At 37.5% G+C, this 15,155-nt stretch overlaps 1 protein-coding gene across 1 annotated transcript in view; it reads right to left on the reverse strand.

Moving 5' to 3' along the window:
- Positions 1-15,155, reverse strand: part of ABCA12 (ATP binding cassette subfamily A member 12) — a 186,631-nt gene that overhangs the window by 31,351 nt on the left and 140,125 nt on the right. The window contains exons 30-38 of the mRNA XM_059927396.1: positions 14,306-14,502; positions 13,371-13,531; positions 11,733-11,969; positions 9,900-10,050; positions 7,333-7,585; positions 6,647-6,733; positions 5,737-5,830; positions 2,998-3,125; positions 1,464-1,551 (exon numbers count right to left, since the gene is read on the reverse strand). Coding sequence (XP_059783379.1) covers positions 1,464-1,551; positions 2,998-3,125; positions 5,737-5,830; positions 6,647-6,733; positions 7,333-7,585; positions 9,900-10,050; positions 11,733-11,969; positions 13,371-13,531; positions 14,306-14,502 — 1,396 coding nt within the window. The remainder of the gene's footprint in view (positions 1-1,463; positions 1,552-2,997; positions 3,126-5,736; positions 5,831-6,646; positions 6,734-7,332; positions 7,586-9,899; positions 10,051-11,732; positions 11,970-13,370; positions 13,532-14,305; positions 14,503-15,155) is intronic.

Raw genomic sequence — 15,155 nt, forward strand, 5'->3', positions numbered from 1 at the left:
CAAATCTGATTTAGAGAGAAATTATTTAATATTAGAACTCCCTTACTCTACGTGTGGAGAGAGGGAGAAAAGGAACAAAGCGGGGCTGGGGGCGGGGGTGGACATTCAAGTCCCTAGCACTACTATTTACTTTCTATATGACCTTATAAAACCCAGCTAAAATAGACTCAACAATATCTATCTCTTAGGGATGTTGTGAGGATGTGTAGGTAGTTTGTATAAAAGGTGATAACTAGTTCTTGGTTTATTAACAGTCACTAAATGAATATTATTTTCTTCACTTCCTCCAAGGTTGTATATATCTCTTACTACCAAATGAGAAATATGTGAAGAACAATTTAAAATTTAAAGACTGGGGCTTCCCTGGTGGCGCAGTGGTTGAGAATCTGCCTGCCAATGCAGGGGACATGGGTTCGAGCCCTTGTGTGGGAAGATCCCACATGCCGCGGAGCTACTGGGCCTGTGAGCCACAACTACTGAACCTGCGCGTCTGGAGCCTGTGCTCGGCAACAAGAGAGGCCGCGATAGTGAGAGGCCCGCGCACCGCGATGAAGAGTGGCCCCCGCTTGCCGCAACTAGAGAAAGCCCTCGCACAGAAACGAAGATCCAACACAGCCATAAATAAATAAATAAATAAATAAATAAATAATTTAAAGACTGCTTGTGATCATATGTGTAATCATATGTGTCTGATTCTGTGACTCTAGCTTGTTTCAAATTCAAAGCATAGGTAAAATCTAGAAGAAAAAAAGTCAACAGGATTATTTATATCCACCAAATTCTAAGTTTCCATGTTCTTTGAAAAGCAAAGCTAAACATATATGACACATATACAAGGAAAAATGCATAAAACATTCATGTATAGTTTAACAAAACATTATAAAGGGAGTATACCCATCACTCAGGTTGAGAAACAAAAATTGCCAGCATCCAGAACACCTCCCTGACACTTTGTGTCCTTCCAAATCACAATGTGCTCTCTCTCTCTCTCCCCTAGACAATATGGTTGTTTTGCCTACTCTCAAAGTTTATGATAAATGCAATTATAGTTGTGTACTCCTTTTTGTGTTTTCTTTTGCTTACTAATAATGTTTGGAAGAGTTAGCCTGCTTGTTGCATGGAAAAGAGTTCATTCATTTCCATGGCTGAAAGTTCTGTTAAATGAGTATCTAACAATTTATTTATTTATTCTACTGTGTATGGACATTTGGGGTTGTGTTTTCGGCTAATATGAGAAATGTTACCACGCACATTTTTGCGTATGCATCCGGGTACTTGTGTGTACACGTTTCCCTAGGATAAATACACAGGACTGGAACCACTGCATTATGCAGCATGCATTATTCCAAAGTGCTTTTCAAATCTACTGACCCATGTTTTGTGTTTACCTCATGAAAATGCTTGAACATTTCAAGTTCACATTCTCATTTGTATGACATCCCAAAAGAAAGATCACAATTTACCTTGGCAAGTGTTCTATTAGCAGGAACTGTTGTTATATCAAAACGAAGGTCTTTAGTCAAAGGCAGCCCAAAACTCCAACCTCCATATCTATACAGAAAAATTGTTTTAATGGAGAAAATATTCATAAATAGATCTAAAATGTTTAACTAAGAGCTCATTTTTTTTCTTTCCATCAGGAACACATTTACAGTATGAAATAAATACTGTCTGACAAATGTTTTACAGTTTTATCGATTTCTTTTATCATATTTTAGTCTAAAGCATACATTATAGCTAGAAGTTCATGGACTCAAAAATAAAAAGTGGATTAAAAAAATTCAAATGGTAATTTTAAGGACAGATTAGTTTAAATATTCACCAAATTAAGACTGGGTTAAATAAATAATGGTGTAGTTACACTAAAATAATTTTCTTGTAACTGTTATCCTAAATGTGATGTTATACAGCTATATTTTTGACATGGAGAGAACACTATAGCACATTCTTCACTTCTTTTAAGAAGTAGGTTTTGGAATGGTTTATTTATAATAAACCTCATTTTGTTGAAAATATTTACATGCATATTCATGTGTACTTACCAACTTTCCCTCCCCAGCTTTATTAAGACATAATTGACAAATAAAAAGTGTATATACTTAAGGCATACAAATGCTTTGATATATGTACACCTTGTGAAATAATCCCCACAATCAAGCTAATTAACACATCCAGTATCTCACATAGTTACCATTTTCTTGTATGTATGTGTTGAGAATTCTTCAGGTCTACCCTCTTAACAAATTTCAAGTAACAATACAGTATTCTTAACTATAGTCACATTGCTGGACTTAGACCTCCAGAATGTATTCACCTTGCATTACTGAAACTTTGTACCCCTTGACCAACATCTCCCCGTTTCGTCCTTCCCCCCAGACCCTAGAACCCACAACTCTACTCTCTGCTTCTATGAATCTGACTATTTTGGATTTCATATATAAGTGAAACCATGCCATGTTTGTCTATTATTTCACTTAGCATAGTGTCTTCCAGGTCCATCTATGTCGTTGCAAATGTAAGCCTGCCACGCTTACATCTATGGCAAATGTTCAGGTGGCTTAGGAACATGCCTGTGGCTTTGCTATACAAAAAGACACTTTATTCACATGCAGATATCATACTCCAAGTTTTGAGATATTCATATTGGAACTAAGGACAACTGCCACCAAAAGCCACACCTTAAAATTCTGCAAGCTGGCACAATCTAGTCAACAACTTCACTTTCGCTTCGAGAAAAAAATATGTACACATTTAACAATACATTTTTGAGGCCTAAAACAATGCTTTTCAATGTGCGCAAATAAATCTTAATTTAGAGTCATTAAATTAATTTACTTAAATTTTAATATGTAAGGCTGTTTAGATAAAACAGAATTTACCCATATAAATAATCAATAGAAACTTGCATTTATTGTCACAAATTCAAAAGATAGTTACTATTAAAATTAGAAAGCATGATATTCTAAGTTAAACGTGTTATAAACAGAGTATTTTTACCTTTTTTGCATAAACTTATTGGCAGTTGATATAAGATAGTTTTCCAAGTGGTGGTCAGTGAGGTTATAAATTACTTGGGAAGAATAAGTTCTTCTATGAGGTGGAGAATAGTTAAATTTAGGACATTCCTGAAAAATAAGGTTAAAAAAAGTTCTCTTTGGACAATGCTGTACAAATTAAATAGACAATGTCAAGGAGCTTCAGTCTCATGATTTGTCTATTAGTGCAACTGGTAGAGTGTGATAAGAGTGTCCTCTGCCTCTAAAGAGCTTTGAAAAGGAAGTCATCTTGCCTATGCCAAAAAATCAGAACAAACATTTATTATTTATACAGAGAATATACATGTGTTTAGGACTTGCTTAAAGCCAAAAAAGAACACAAGTTAACTAATGTTCAATATTTCTTTCACCGTACTGACAAGCTTGATATGTTTGGAGGATAACATTAAACGTTAAGATGACTCAGAATTCCCTCAATAATTCACAGGGAAGAGAAAAATGTTTGCCCCAAATTGAAAAGATAACATTAACAGACATAAGTTCTCAGGGATGAACAGCAGTGGATAAAAAGTTTGTGTTATATTAGTTTTAAGGTACCAACCTAGGTGTCAGAACCCAATTTTTCCCATATCCAAATCCAATCTTTATATATATATGACTTATATATATGTATATATGTGTCACTTATACATATACAAGTTGCAAAGACAGTACAGAGAGTCCTTGCATGCCTTTCACCCAGTTTTCCCCACTGTTAGCATCTCACATTACCATCATACATTTGTCAAAATTAAGTGCCTTGGTACATTACTATTAACCAATCTCAGAGCTTAGTTTAAACCACTTATTTATATGTTCGTAGCTTTCTGCACTTCCTGACTACTAACTTTTCATTGAAGTGTCCCGTGCTTCACTGCCATGAACTTTAGTTTGGGAAAAGCCTAGCACTTTGCCAGTTTTTCCTTCCATCTTTCACATGGTGTTCCAGAGCCTGAGGCTAGCACCACATGTGTATCAAGAGCATAATGTTGCAGGTTGCTCTAAAAAATGAAGGCTGAATTTCACCTTGCATCAAGTTTTATCAACTTGAAGGTCACATTCTATAATGCCACCAGTTTCATAAACAGAGATATCCTTATGTATGCAACTTAATTTTTAGCTTTAACTTTTTATTGACTTACGTTATACATACAGAAAAGCACACATATTATAAGGATACTGCTTGATGAATTTTGACAAACTGAACACACCCTTGAACCAGCAACTGGATCAGAAAACAGAACAATGCTATTACCCCAGAAGCCCCCTCATCACACTTCCTTCCAATCCTACCACTCCCAAAGTAACCAGCACAGAAGAGTTTTTCCCGTTTTTGTATTTTATATAAATGGAATTGTATCATATGTACTCTCTCGTATTTGGCTTTTTTCACTCATCATTTGTTTCTGAGAATATGATGTGTGTAGTGTAGATCATTCTCATCTTGCTGTATATAGAATTTCATTGTGGAAATAGATTACATTTGATTTATCTACTCTACTGTTGCTGGGAATTTGGGTGGCTATTACAAACGGTATTGTTATGAATATTCCAGTATATATCTCTTGGTGAATTTATTCACATTTCTGATGGGTATATAACAGGAGTGGAATTGCTGAGTCCATAGGGTATGTATAACTTAAGCATTAGTAGATACCGTCAATGCTTTTAAAAGCTGTTTACACAAATCTGGATTCCCATCAACGGAATATAAGGTTGAAAAAGTTTTAATCTACTGGGTTTTTTTAATTAATAAAATTTATCTAGATTCCAATTTTACATACTAAGTTAGTAGACTTTTACTGTGAACTAAAGAAAATACATGAAGGATTTCAGAAATTAGCTAGGTTAGATGAGGGATTAGAAAATGCTCTGAGTACTGGGTAAGAATAATATTTATATATGCAAGGATTTCAAAAAATGCTTGCTTGATCCCAGCTTTTATTGTTAGTCACCGTCTTACGTGAGACCACAAAAATAGGCTGCGTTTACTGAAAACATCTTTATTTTAAAATAGTGTACCAAGACAGTTTAGGACGTAATCATATGTCACTTTGAAGAAAATATTGCTAGATTCCTCTTCTATGGGGAGGTAAGTTGACAACATAGTGACTCTCAGAAACTAATAGTTACCTCTTCTCTTCAACAATCTTTAATTTTCCCAGTGAATTTGTTTTCCTTAAAAGTTTATTGAATTGATAGGCCTAGAAAACTAAGGTGTGTATTTATAGAATACAGACAGGGTGTTGGTTGGAGAATCTTTAATGTTTCTTTCAGGACATGGATTTTTCTTGAATCCTGGAGGTGCTGCTTGGAGACATACAGAGTTCTGTTCTGGACTTACACATTACTAACTTCCCAGATGACCACTATAGTAGCAGTCTCACTGTGTTTTCAAATATGAGTTATGTGAAACACAGAGCTTTCTGGTTACAACTGAACTGAGACCAAAAGCTCATTTTCTGTCAGCTTCCACAAAGACTGTCATAGAATCACCTACCTCAGGAAGTTTGTCCTGAGATGGATTTAAAACAGTGACCTGAAGTTCAGTGTTTTTCAGCTGCCCAGGTCGACATCGCTGAGCTACTAGCCTCCATACAATGAAATTATACCAACTCTTTGGTAACCTAGATAGATCTTTCAAGCTTTGATATTTATTCCTTTCTTTTTTCTACTTCCCTGAAAGTGAATTCCATCTTACCTGGATATTTTCTGAGCAGGAGCAAACACCAAAATTAGTGATAGGTTCTCCACTGCTGTTCCATTTTCCCAGACTGTCTTTGTTTAAACACCTTCTGCAAGTAAAAATGATATTGAAGTGAGGTATGTGTACATTCGCATGTTTATGTACGAGCATATAAGTGAGTATTTGGTATCAAATTCAGGTGTATAGTCCTAAGTTCAGTTTACTGATTTTTCATAACTTGAATATACATTGCACTACCATTTCCAAGTGATTTGACATTTTATGGGAGATTGAGGGAGAGCACTTAAAGATTAAACAGTGAAGAGACCAAAGCTCATTGAATTGTCTTAATGTGGCAGGATGGAACTTTTTGGACCCCTTTATCTTCTTTGCTCTTTTCATCCTCTCCTCTGAAGGGAAGGGGATACTTTAGCAAAATAATGCACCGATGTCAGGTTTCCATGTGTCATGTACTATCTTGGAAGTTTCAATAAGCAACACTATGTAGTGCAAAAGCATGGGGATTGAACTCGGAAGATGTGGGTCTCAGCTTTAGCTACACAACCTACTTTCTAGATTTCTTTAGACAAGATATCTTAGTCCACATGAGCCTCAGTTTCTTCATCTTAAAAATGAGATTAATAATTCAGTGACTGTTTAATGAAAATATATACACAAACAAACTTTACAAGTTATAAAGCACCTCTTTATTATTACAGTATAGCAACATAACCATGGAATGAACTAAAGGAGATAGATAAAATCTGTTAAAGATAGAGTTCAATCAGGGTGCTGACCTCCTTCAGCCAAATCACACACACTCACTTAACCACACTCCCCCACATACATACACACACGCATACACATGCACACACACACTGGAATGCTGAAAAAAAAAAAACAAAAAAAAACAAGAACCACTTACGGATCACTGATACTCAAACACATGTTGTCAATGCCAGGGAAGCTCCACATTGCTGAGACCAGTTCTTTTGTGCTTGGGTGAGAATTTCTGTAATATTAAAGGATAGAAACAAATTCATGATTCCTCCACTAGTCTCCCATATTAAACTCATGCTCATAAATAATTTGAAGGAATGAAATATGCTGTCTATAGGACTGCTTTCTTAAAAATCTAAGAAAGACTCAGACTCAGAAAAAAAATGGTCACCAAAAAAATAAGCACATGTCTCTATTTGGCTGCCTTATTATTTGTCACATGCATTTAGTGATCACCTACTGTATATATAACATTATATTATACAGAATTCTGACACTGCTATTCAATATTCGATAAAAAGCTATTTGCTATATATTACAACACATTGGGAAGCCATACCTAACCTGGCTTTCCTGATTTAAAGTCTCATAATTAAAAATAAAGATGTACTATAACTTTATTTTTAGACAAACACAAAAATTCTTAAAAAGTTGTTTGTTGGTGACAGAAGTATCACGCTGCAATAAAGCAAACTGTGTATTCCTTTGGCAGGATCAGGTACTGTGGCTACTAAGTCCTTTATTCTTTAGCACTACATGGCGTTCATTCAGGCACAACGTACCTCTGGAGGTGTGTGGAAATGTTGCTTTAGTTAAAGGGAAGAAACTTACGCATAGAAGGCTGTCTGTTCAGAGGTACCATAAAGAGATGGGGAGATCTGGATCTCCGGATAGCTGTTGCTGGAACTTCTTAGCGTGCCAAGGCCCATGGCGGTGGTTACAAAGATGATGGGGAGAATAACCTGAGCTATGAAACCTTTCCAGTTCCTGCGGGTGTGGTGGAACCTCTGAATGAGTATAGCCATTACCTTCTTCAGTAACAGTCCAAAACCACCCAATCTCTCTCTTCTGGTCAGGATTTTGTCTGATTAAAAAAAAAAAAAAAAGATTTAATATGGTTCTGGGAAATCCTGATAAATCAAGAACTAAAGTAACTTCAAAACCTATAGATGAATGGTATAATGTGGCATGGTAGGAAAAGCTTATATTTTAAAGATTTGCATTTGAAGTTCAGCTCTTCATTGATCAGCTTTGGGCCCGAGCCTCTCCATCTCATACAGCTTCTGTAAAAGTGCTTTGAAAATTATAAATTACTATACACAAAATATTCTTTGTCATATACATAGTACTTTTACATGTCAAAGTGAGATATCTAGAATTTTATAAATGAATATTGTTCCCAATCTCTTAAAGTCTCAATGCAGAATCAGTATTATTACTAATTACTAATATTCAAGAGGTAGCTTCTATCAAGAGACTGAATTCAAATAAAATAAATAGAAATCAAAACAGCAGCCTCGTCTAACTCATTCCTATTGTGGGTAACTTAGTGATGGTAAGTGTAATTGGCTCTCACTGTAATGTGAGGTCCAATGAAGTCACCTTAAACATAGGAAAAGGAAAATGCTCTCCTCCAAAGTATAATTCTAGTTCAAATACCTATTCATTACATTCCTTTTAGAAATCTGGACTGATTATATGGCGTTTCAAAACTCTATTTTTACCGCGAGTCACAAAAAAGAACTCATTGGAAAAAAATGCCTACCCTCTTTCCGCCCAAACCCACCCCACACTGCCCTGAAATGCTTGCTCTTCAGGTGCTGAGTAGATATCCCATGGCTTCTGAGAGTGAGAGCAGCTGTGGAGGCCATAAACTGTTGCTTCCCCAACAGTGCTCATACAACTAATAATTTCAGCAGCCCCTCTAAAAATAGTTTCAAATATAACATTCCCTCCGAAGGCCTGCCACCAAGCGCTCCTTTACATGTGATAAGATGACAGTATTTGTCAACTCTGCGGATATTTTTAATTCTCCATCACAAATTATGCAGCACAAAAATCATGATCTTCATTTAGCTGATAAGGAAAAATACAAAGCTGCTTAATTTAAAATGAATTCCAATTAAATAGAGTGAACAAGTTTAAATGCAAACTCCTATCTCTGCAAAGCGGAACTGCAGAAGGAGCTGAATATTTTACGTTAATTAGTATGCTTTTCTGTTTCTTGAGAAATTACATGTCGATGACTTACAGGTGTATCAAATGGAGCAAATGTGCTTTCTAAAAGATAATGTCAATGAGGGGAACATTCTGACTGAAGAATAGTTTCAAATTATGAGACAAAGGCAGAGGCAAATACATAACATTTACTTCCTGAAGCAGATGACCACTCTCTAATCAAAGTCTTCCATTCCATAGTCTCGACAATTATATTCCCAAAAGATGATACCTGAGGAATCTAGCGGAGGACAAATGAGACTCCCAAGTTCCAGAATTACACAAACATTAGAGATTATCTTTTCTGAGTTTTAGAGCCAAGCAAATGTTTAATCACAAGTTCTAGTCCTAGAGATTTTTCCCAATTTAAGCAAACTGTTGAAATGACTACTCCATCGTTTATACATGATTTTACTATATGCTTCCTTAAGTAAATAGTGTTTCCAAAGGCATAAATTAACTGTCAGAAAGATAATAAGACAGGATAAAAGTTATTTTCAAAAGAGTCCAATCCCTCAAAGTCATGTCAAGAAACATGATTTTCCAAACATATCTTGTGTGAAGAATTGGGGGGAAACCTATTATTATAGATTCTTAACCATCAAGTACAACTTCACCAATTCAGAGATCCTCTCCCAAAAGCATCTTCTCAGAGCCTGAATTTTCTCAGCATATGAATCACTCAGAGGTGGGGGAAGGTTAGACATATTTTCCAATGAGGTCCCATAAAGAGGGATGACTCTTTCTTACAAAAAACCTTTTTTTAATGACTACGACCACCACTTGAACATGTGTAATAGCAGTGAGTGAGCTACCTTACAAGGTAACTTGGCTCATTATTGGACACCACCAATTGCAAGAAGGATTTTAACTTGTTGAACACAACTCTGGAGTTGTAGTAAGTCACATCCTGAAAACGACTTCTGGTGGCTAGAAGGAATACTAATCACCACCCTAACAAGGAAGTTCTTTCACATTCTTCAAAATGTTTTTGAAACAGAGAATTCAATTTGGTTTAATAAATATTTTGTATATAAAAAAGAAAGCTTATATTTCTTTAGTCTTTTTAAATTTAGAAAGAAAATTTAAAGTTGAATTAAAAAAAAAATCTGTCTTGTGATTTTTCTCCCTTAGGTCATTTATTGGAATTAAGCAAAATGTGCACATTAGATTTATTGTACCATCTCTGTCTGTGAAATTGCTGCTGCTCACAGATAAATCATCAGGAGTTGAGATGCCACTGGTACCGGAATTTCCAATTTTCTTTTGTGTTAAGTGCTCAAGACTCATATCATTATTCTTCTGTGACCCTTTAGTCAAGTTCAGAAAGACCTAGAAAGAGAAGCCAGAACACTTCATTAGTGTAAAACATGCACGTGTTTTCTAGTTTCTTTTTTTTTTTTTTAACATCTTTATTGGAGTATAATCGCTTTACAATGGTGTGTTAGTTTCTGCTTTATAACAAAGTGAATCAGTTATACATATACATATATCCTCATATCTCTTCCCTCTTGTGTCTCCCTCCCACCATCCCTATCCCACCCCTCTAGGTGGTCACAAAGCACCGAGCTGATCTCCCTGTGCTATGTGGCTGCTTCCCACTAGCTATCTATTTTACATTTGGTAGTGGATATATGTCCATGCCACTCTCTCACTTTGTCCCAGCTTACCCTTCCCCTTCCCCGTTTCCCCGTGCCCTCAAGTCCATTCTCTACGTCTGCATCTTTATTCCTGTCCTGCCCCTAGGTTCTTCATGACAATTTTTTTTTAAGATTCCATATATATGTGTTAGCATATGGTATTTGTTTTTCTCTTTCTGACTAACTTCACTCTGTATGACAGACTCTAGGTCCATCCACCTCACTACAAATAACTCAATTTTGTTTCTTCTTATGGCTGAGTAATATTCCATTGTATATATGTGCCACATCTTCTTTATCCAGTCATCTGTTGATGGACATTTAGGTTGCTTCCATGTCCTGCCTATTGTAAATAGAGCTGCAATGAACACTGTGGTACATGACTCTTTTTGAATTACGGTTTTCTCAGGGTATATGCCCAGTAGTGGGATTGCTGGGTCATATGGTAGTTCTATTTTTAGTTTTTTAAGAAACCTCCATACTGTTCTCCATAGTGGCTGTATCAATTTACATTCCCACCAACAGTACAAGAGGGTTCCCTTTTCTCCACACCCTCTCCAGCATTTACTGTTTGTAGATTTTTTGATGGTGTCCTGTTCTCTAGTTTCTAAGCTCAATTTTGATTTTAAATTTTTACCATATTTATTGAGACAAATAAGTACGACTTTAAGTGAACGTTTTTGAGAGTGACTTTAAGTGAACATATTTGTATGTGAAAGATATGTGTTCTCTAAGTGAAGCAACATGTTTGTTCTCAGAAATCAGTCTTACATATAACAATGGTATTGAGATAATTTTAAGATTTTCTGATTTTGTAAAAATGTTTTTTTTTAATTTTTAAATTTTTTGTAATCAAAAGCATCTTTATTTTTGGTTCCCTTCTTGAAATGTTTATTTATTTATTTATGTTTAAAATTTTATTTATTTATTTTTGGCTGCATTGGGTCTTCGTTGCTGCATGTGGCTTTCTCTAGTTGTGGCGAGCGGGGAGTGTTACTCTTGGTTGCGGTGTGCGGGCTTCTCATTGAGGTGGCTTCTCTTGTTGCGGAGCATGGGCTCTAGGCACGCGGGCTTCAGTAGTTGTGGCCTGTGGGCTCTAGAGCGCAGGCTGAGTAGTTGTGGCGCACGGGCTTAGTTGCTCCGTGGCATGTGGGATCTTCCTGGACCAGGGCTCGAACCTGTGTCCCCTGCATTGGCAGGCGGATTCTTAACCACTGGACCACCAGGGAAGCCCTGAAATGTTTACTTTTTTTTTTTTTTTTGAAATGTTTACTTTTAAATATTTCTTTTCTTTCTAAAAAGAACTGTTCACATTTATTCTCAAGGAACAGCAAGTTAACCAGTTTTAAGCAAAAAGGAAATGTCCAGGTGTACCTCTTCCATGGTGGTATCTGAAATGCCGTAGCACCCGATGTTGAGGTCACTCAGGCCATTGTCCAGTGCTCTCAGGAGTGAAAGATAGGCCCCTGAGACTTTGGTGCTAAACGGAGGAAGCACGTAGACAAGCTCTCCCCCGATGTCCTCCTTGAGGTAGGCTTCAGGGAGATGTGACTGCATCACTGCTGTCACAGCTGTCGTGTCACATACTGTACCTGCATTTACATTTGGACTCTAGAGACAAAAAGAGAAGTTAAGAACTCCCTTGTCTTTACACTGTAGTGCCCAAGGGCCCCAATCAGAGGGCGGCAAGTGCTTTTAGGCCAGTTCAGACCTAAGCCAGGTAACACATCCCTCCTCTCGCGGCTTCCCGTCCCACTTGGGAGCCCTACACTTGCCTGTACGTCACTTTCTACTGGCTCCCCTCTCCCACCTCACCCTGTCCCTTCTCCAACCTCCTTGCCCACCATCCTCTTTTCCCTCTTATGTGCTCCACCCTAGTGACAACAGACTCTTTCTGCTGTCCGATGCTTCAGGCTCAGGCATGCTTCCTCCTCAGGGCCTTTGCAATTGTTCCTTTGCCCCAGATAGTGACATGGCTCACTCTCTGCCTGGCCTCAACTCTTGGCTCAACTGTCACCTTCTCAGAGACCCCTTCTCTTACTACCCTACTTAAAATGGCACCACCCAGCATTCCCCATGCCCCTTCCTCTGCTTTATTCTACCCATAGCATTTATCACCTGCTAATATTCTAAATAATATATTTATCAGTTTTACCACTTGAATTCCCCACACTCCATCAGAATATAAACTCCATGAGGGCAGAGATCTTAATATCATCAGTTCACTGCTGTATCCCCAGCGCCTAGAACAGTGTCTTGGGCACATATTAAGATATCATATGCACCTAATACATAAGTTTTTGAATGAATTAATGAATATAACAATGAACTACTTTTTTATATTTTGGAAGTCACATCCGGATGATCAGATATCAAATAAATGATAGTAGTCAAAACCTTTCTAATGGCATATACATCTGGCACAGTATTGATACCTATGCTATTTTAGGTGGTACAGGGAGCCTTAGTAAGCATTTTTGTTCTTCAAAGATGTGAAAGCACCACTGGCCTGTCTGTATTTATCTCCACATTGCCATTCAAGGAATACTGATCAGAAAGTGAATACATGACTGCATATTCTCTTCATTTGCTTTTTATAGAGCGGAAAATCTAATTTTTAGCTTTATAGGCTGAAATGCTAGGGAAGCTAACAGGCTGATCCTCCGTCAGTAACCTCAGTACAGACCTTTCTTTTATCTAGCACATTGGTTCTCAGTGTGCAATCGCAGACCAGTAGCAGCAGCACCACATGGGCTGATGTGGACCTTGGCAGAAATGCAGTAAATTCTGGAGCCTCATACCAGATCTACTGAATCAGAGACTCTTGGGGGTGGAGCCAGAAATTCGGGTTTAACAAAAGACCTTCAGTGGTTCTGATACTCGCTCAGTTTGAGAAACATGAACCTAACAGATTAATTTTAGCAATGAGTAAAGTTGGACAGATTCTGCTTCTGTTTCATACAAAACTTAATTTACGGTCCCATAATGAGGTATGTTTTCTCTCCTACAAACCTTTTTCTTGGTGAGTGTGAGGTGATACCCGTCCCCAAAGGCTTCCTTGAGATAAAATGGTGACCCGCAGCAGCGCAGCCCACCCTCCTCCAGGAAGGCGATGCGGTCACTCAGCACTTCAGCCTCGTCCAAGTGGTGTGTCGACAGAATGATTGTTCTGGCTTGAAAATACAGAGGAGAACAACCAAGAATGAAAAGTGAAGCTGCAGTCCCCAGGATGTACTGAGTTAGCACAAGTAAATCCTGTGATTTATGAGGAGGAGAGTCACGTTTTACGGGCTAACTGAAAAACTGATCAGAGGAGCTTTCAAAATGAGAAATTCAGACGGGGTGTTCCTAAATATTTTTCTTATAAATTGGCAGCAAACACACATTGGTTATGCTGTAAGGCTAAATGTCCATACTCTGTAGTGGGGGCAACTCCTCCTAATCCCTTAGTCTGTTCCCTTGGCTTCACTTCCATTCTCTCTCTTTCTTTCTGTCTCTCTCTCCCTCCCTCCCTTCACTATGAAAAAGCAGTAATTTTAAAGACTTTTTGAATATTCCTCTTTGATTAATCCACTCCACTCTGATTGCTCCTTTGCTTCACATCCTGTTAGCACTTATTTAGTCTGTTTTCAGTTTATTTTCATTTGTGTATGCTTGGTATCTCTAATTAGATTCTAAGCTCCTCTAGGCAGAATTTGGAACTTCTATTGGATTTGCATGCTCTCAAAAGGGCCAGTTAAGTGCTCAATTCACAGTGGGCATTATATAGATATTAACTAATTGATCCAGAAATTTAGCTGGGAGAAGAGAAGACCTCACAAAAGGAAGAGCACACCTTAGATCTTTAATGCAGATTATAAACAGAAAGGGCTTTAACTTCTTTGCGTGCATCCCAGAGGGCAAAATTATGACTGTTGCTTGGCTAAGTTATATGAAGATACTCATACCAGTTTTGTTCTTGGATATAACATCCCATATACTTCGGCGAGAGCATGGGTCAACTCCAGTGGATGGTTCATCTAAAATTACCACCCTTGATCCTCCAATTAGAGCTATGGATATGGATAACTTCCTCTTCATTCCTCCTGACAACGTTCCAACTCTCTTATGACGATGGCTATATAGTCCAGTATCTTTTAAAGTCCTTAAAAAATGATGTATAGTGGTTATTTTTTTTACAGACAGAAAACGTGAACAATGGAAAAATACGAAAAGCACCCTAAATGAGAGGTATTCACTAAGCAACTATTATGCGCTCAGCAAGGTAAACTATTGAAGATTCATGATACAGTTTTCTGTTACTTATCATCTAGCTGGAGGTATAAAACTAATACTCAGAAAACAACATAAGGAATATACGGCTCATTATTTCATTCATTTGACAAATATTTATAGAGTGCCTGCCTATGTTCTGCCAGACTGTGCTTCAGGTGCTGTGGAAAGGCACTGAGCCGATAATGTTCCTAACCCATAAGGAGACTATGTTCTAGTATGTGTGTGTATCAGGAGGAATGCTGGGGAAATTCAGTAGATAAACATATTCCCAAGTAAGTTTATGATATGCTATTTCGTGATAAGTGTGATTAAAAAAAAAAAATACAGGGTATATGAGATGAGTGCCTGGGATATGCTACTTTAGGCATCTATTTTACACATGGTGGTCCCCTCAGAGAAGCTGACATTTGAGCAGAGACCAGTAAGGTGGAGGAGTAAGTCAAAGTAGACGGAACATGGGAAGCCCTGAGGCTGGAGCAGCCCTAGCATGACTAAGTGTGCGCCTGGGTGAGCGTGCCTAGA

The sequence above is a fragment of the Balaenoptera ricei genome, chromosome 7 (genome assembly GCF_028023285.1).
Source record: "Balaenoptera ricei isolate mBalRic1 chromosome 7, mBalRic1.hap2, whole genome shotgun sequence".
NCBI lineage: Eukaryota > Metazoa > Chordata > Mammalia > Artiodactyla > Balaenopteridae > Balaenoptera > Balaenoptera ricei.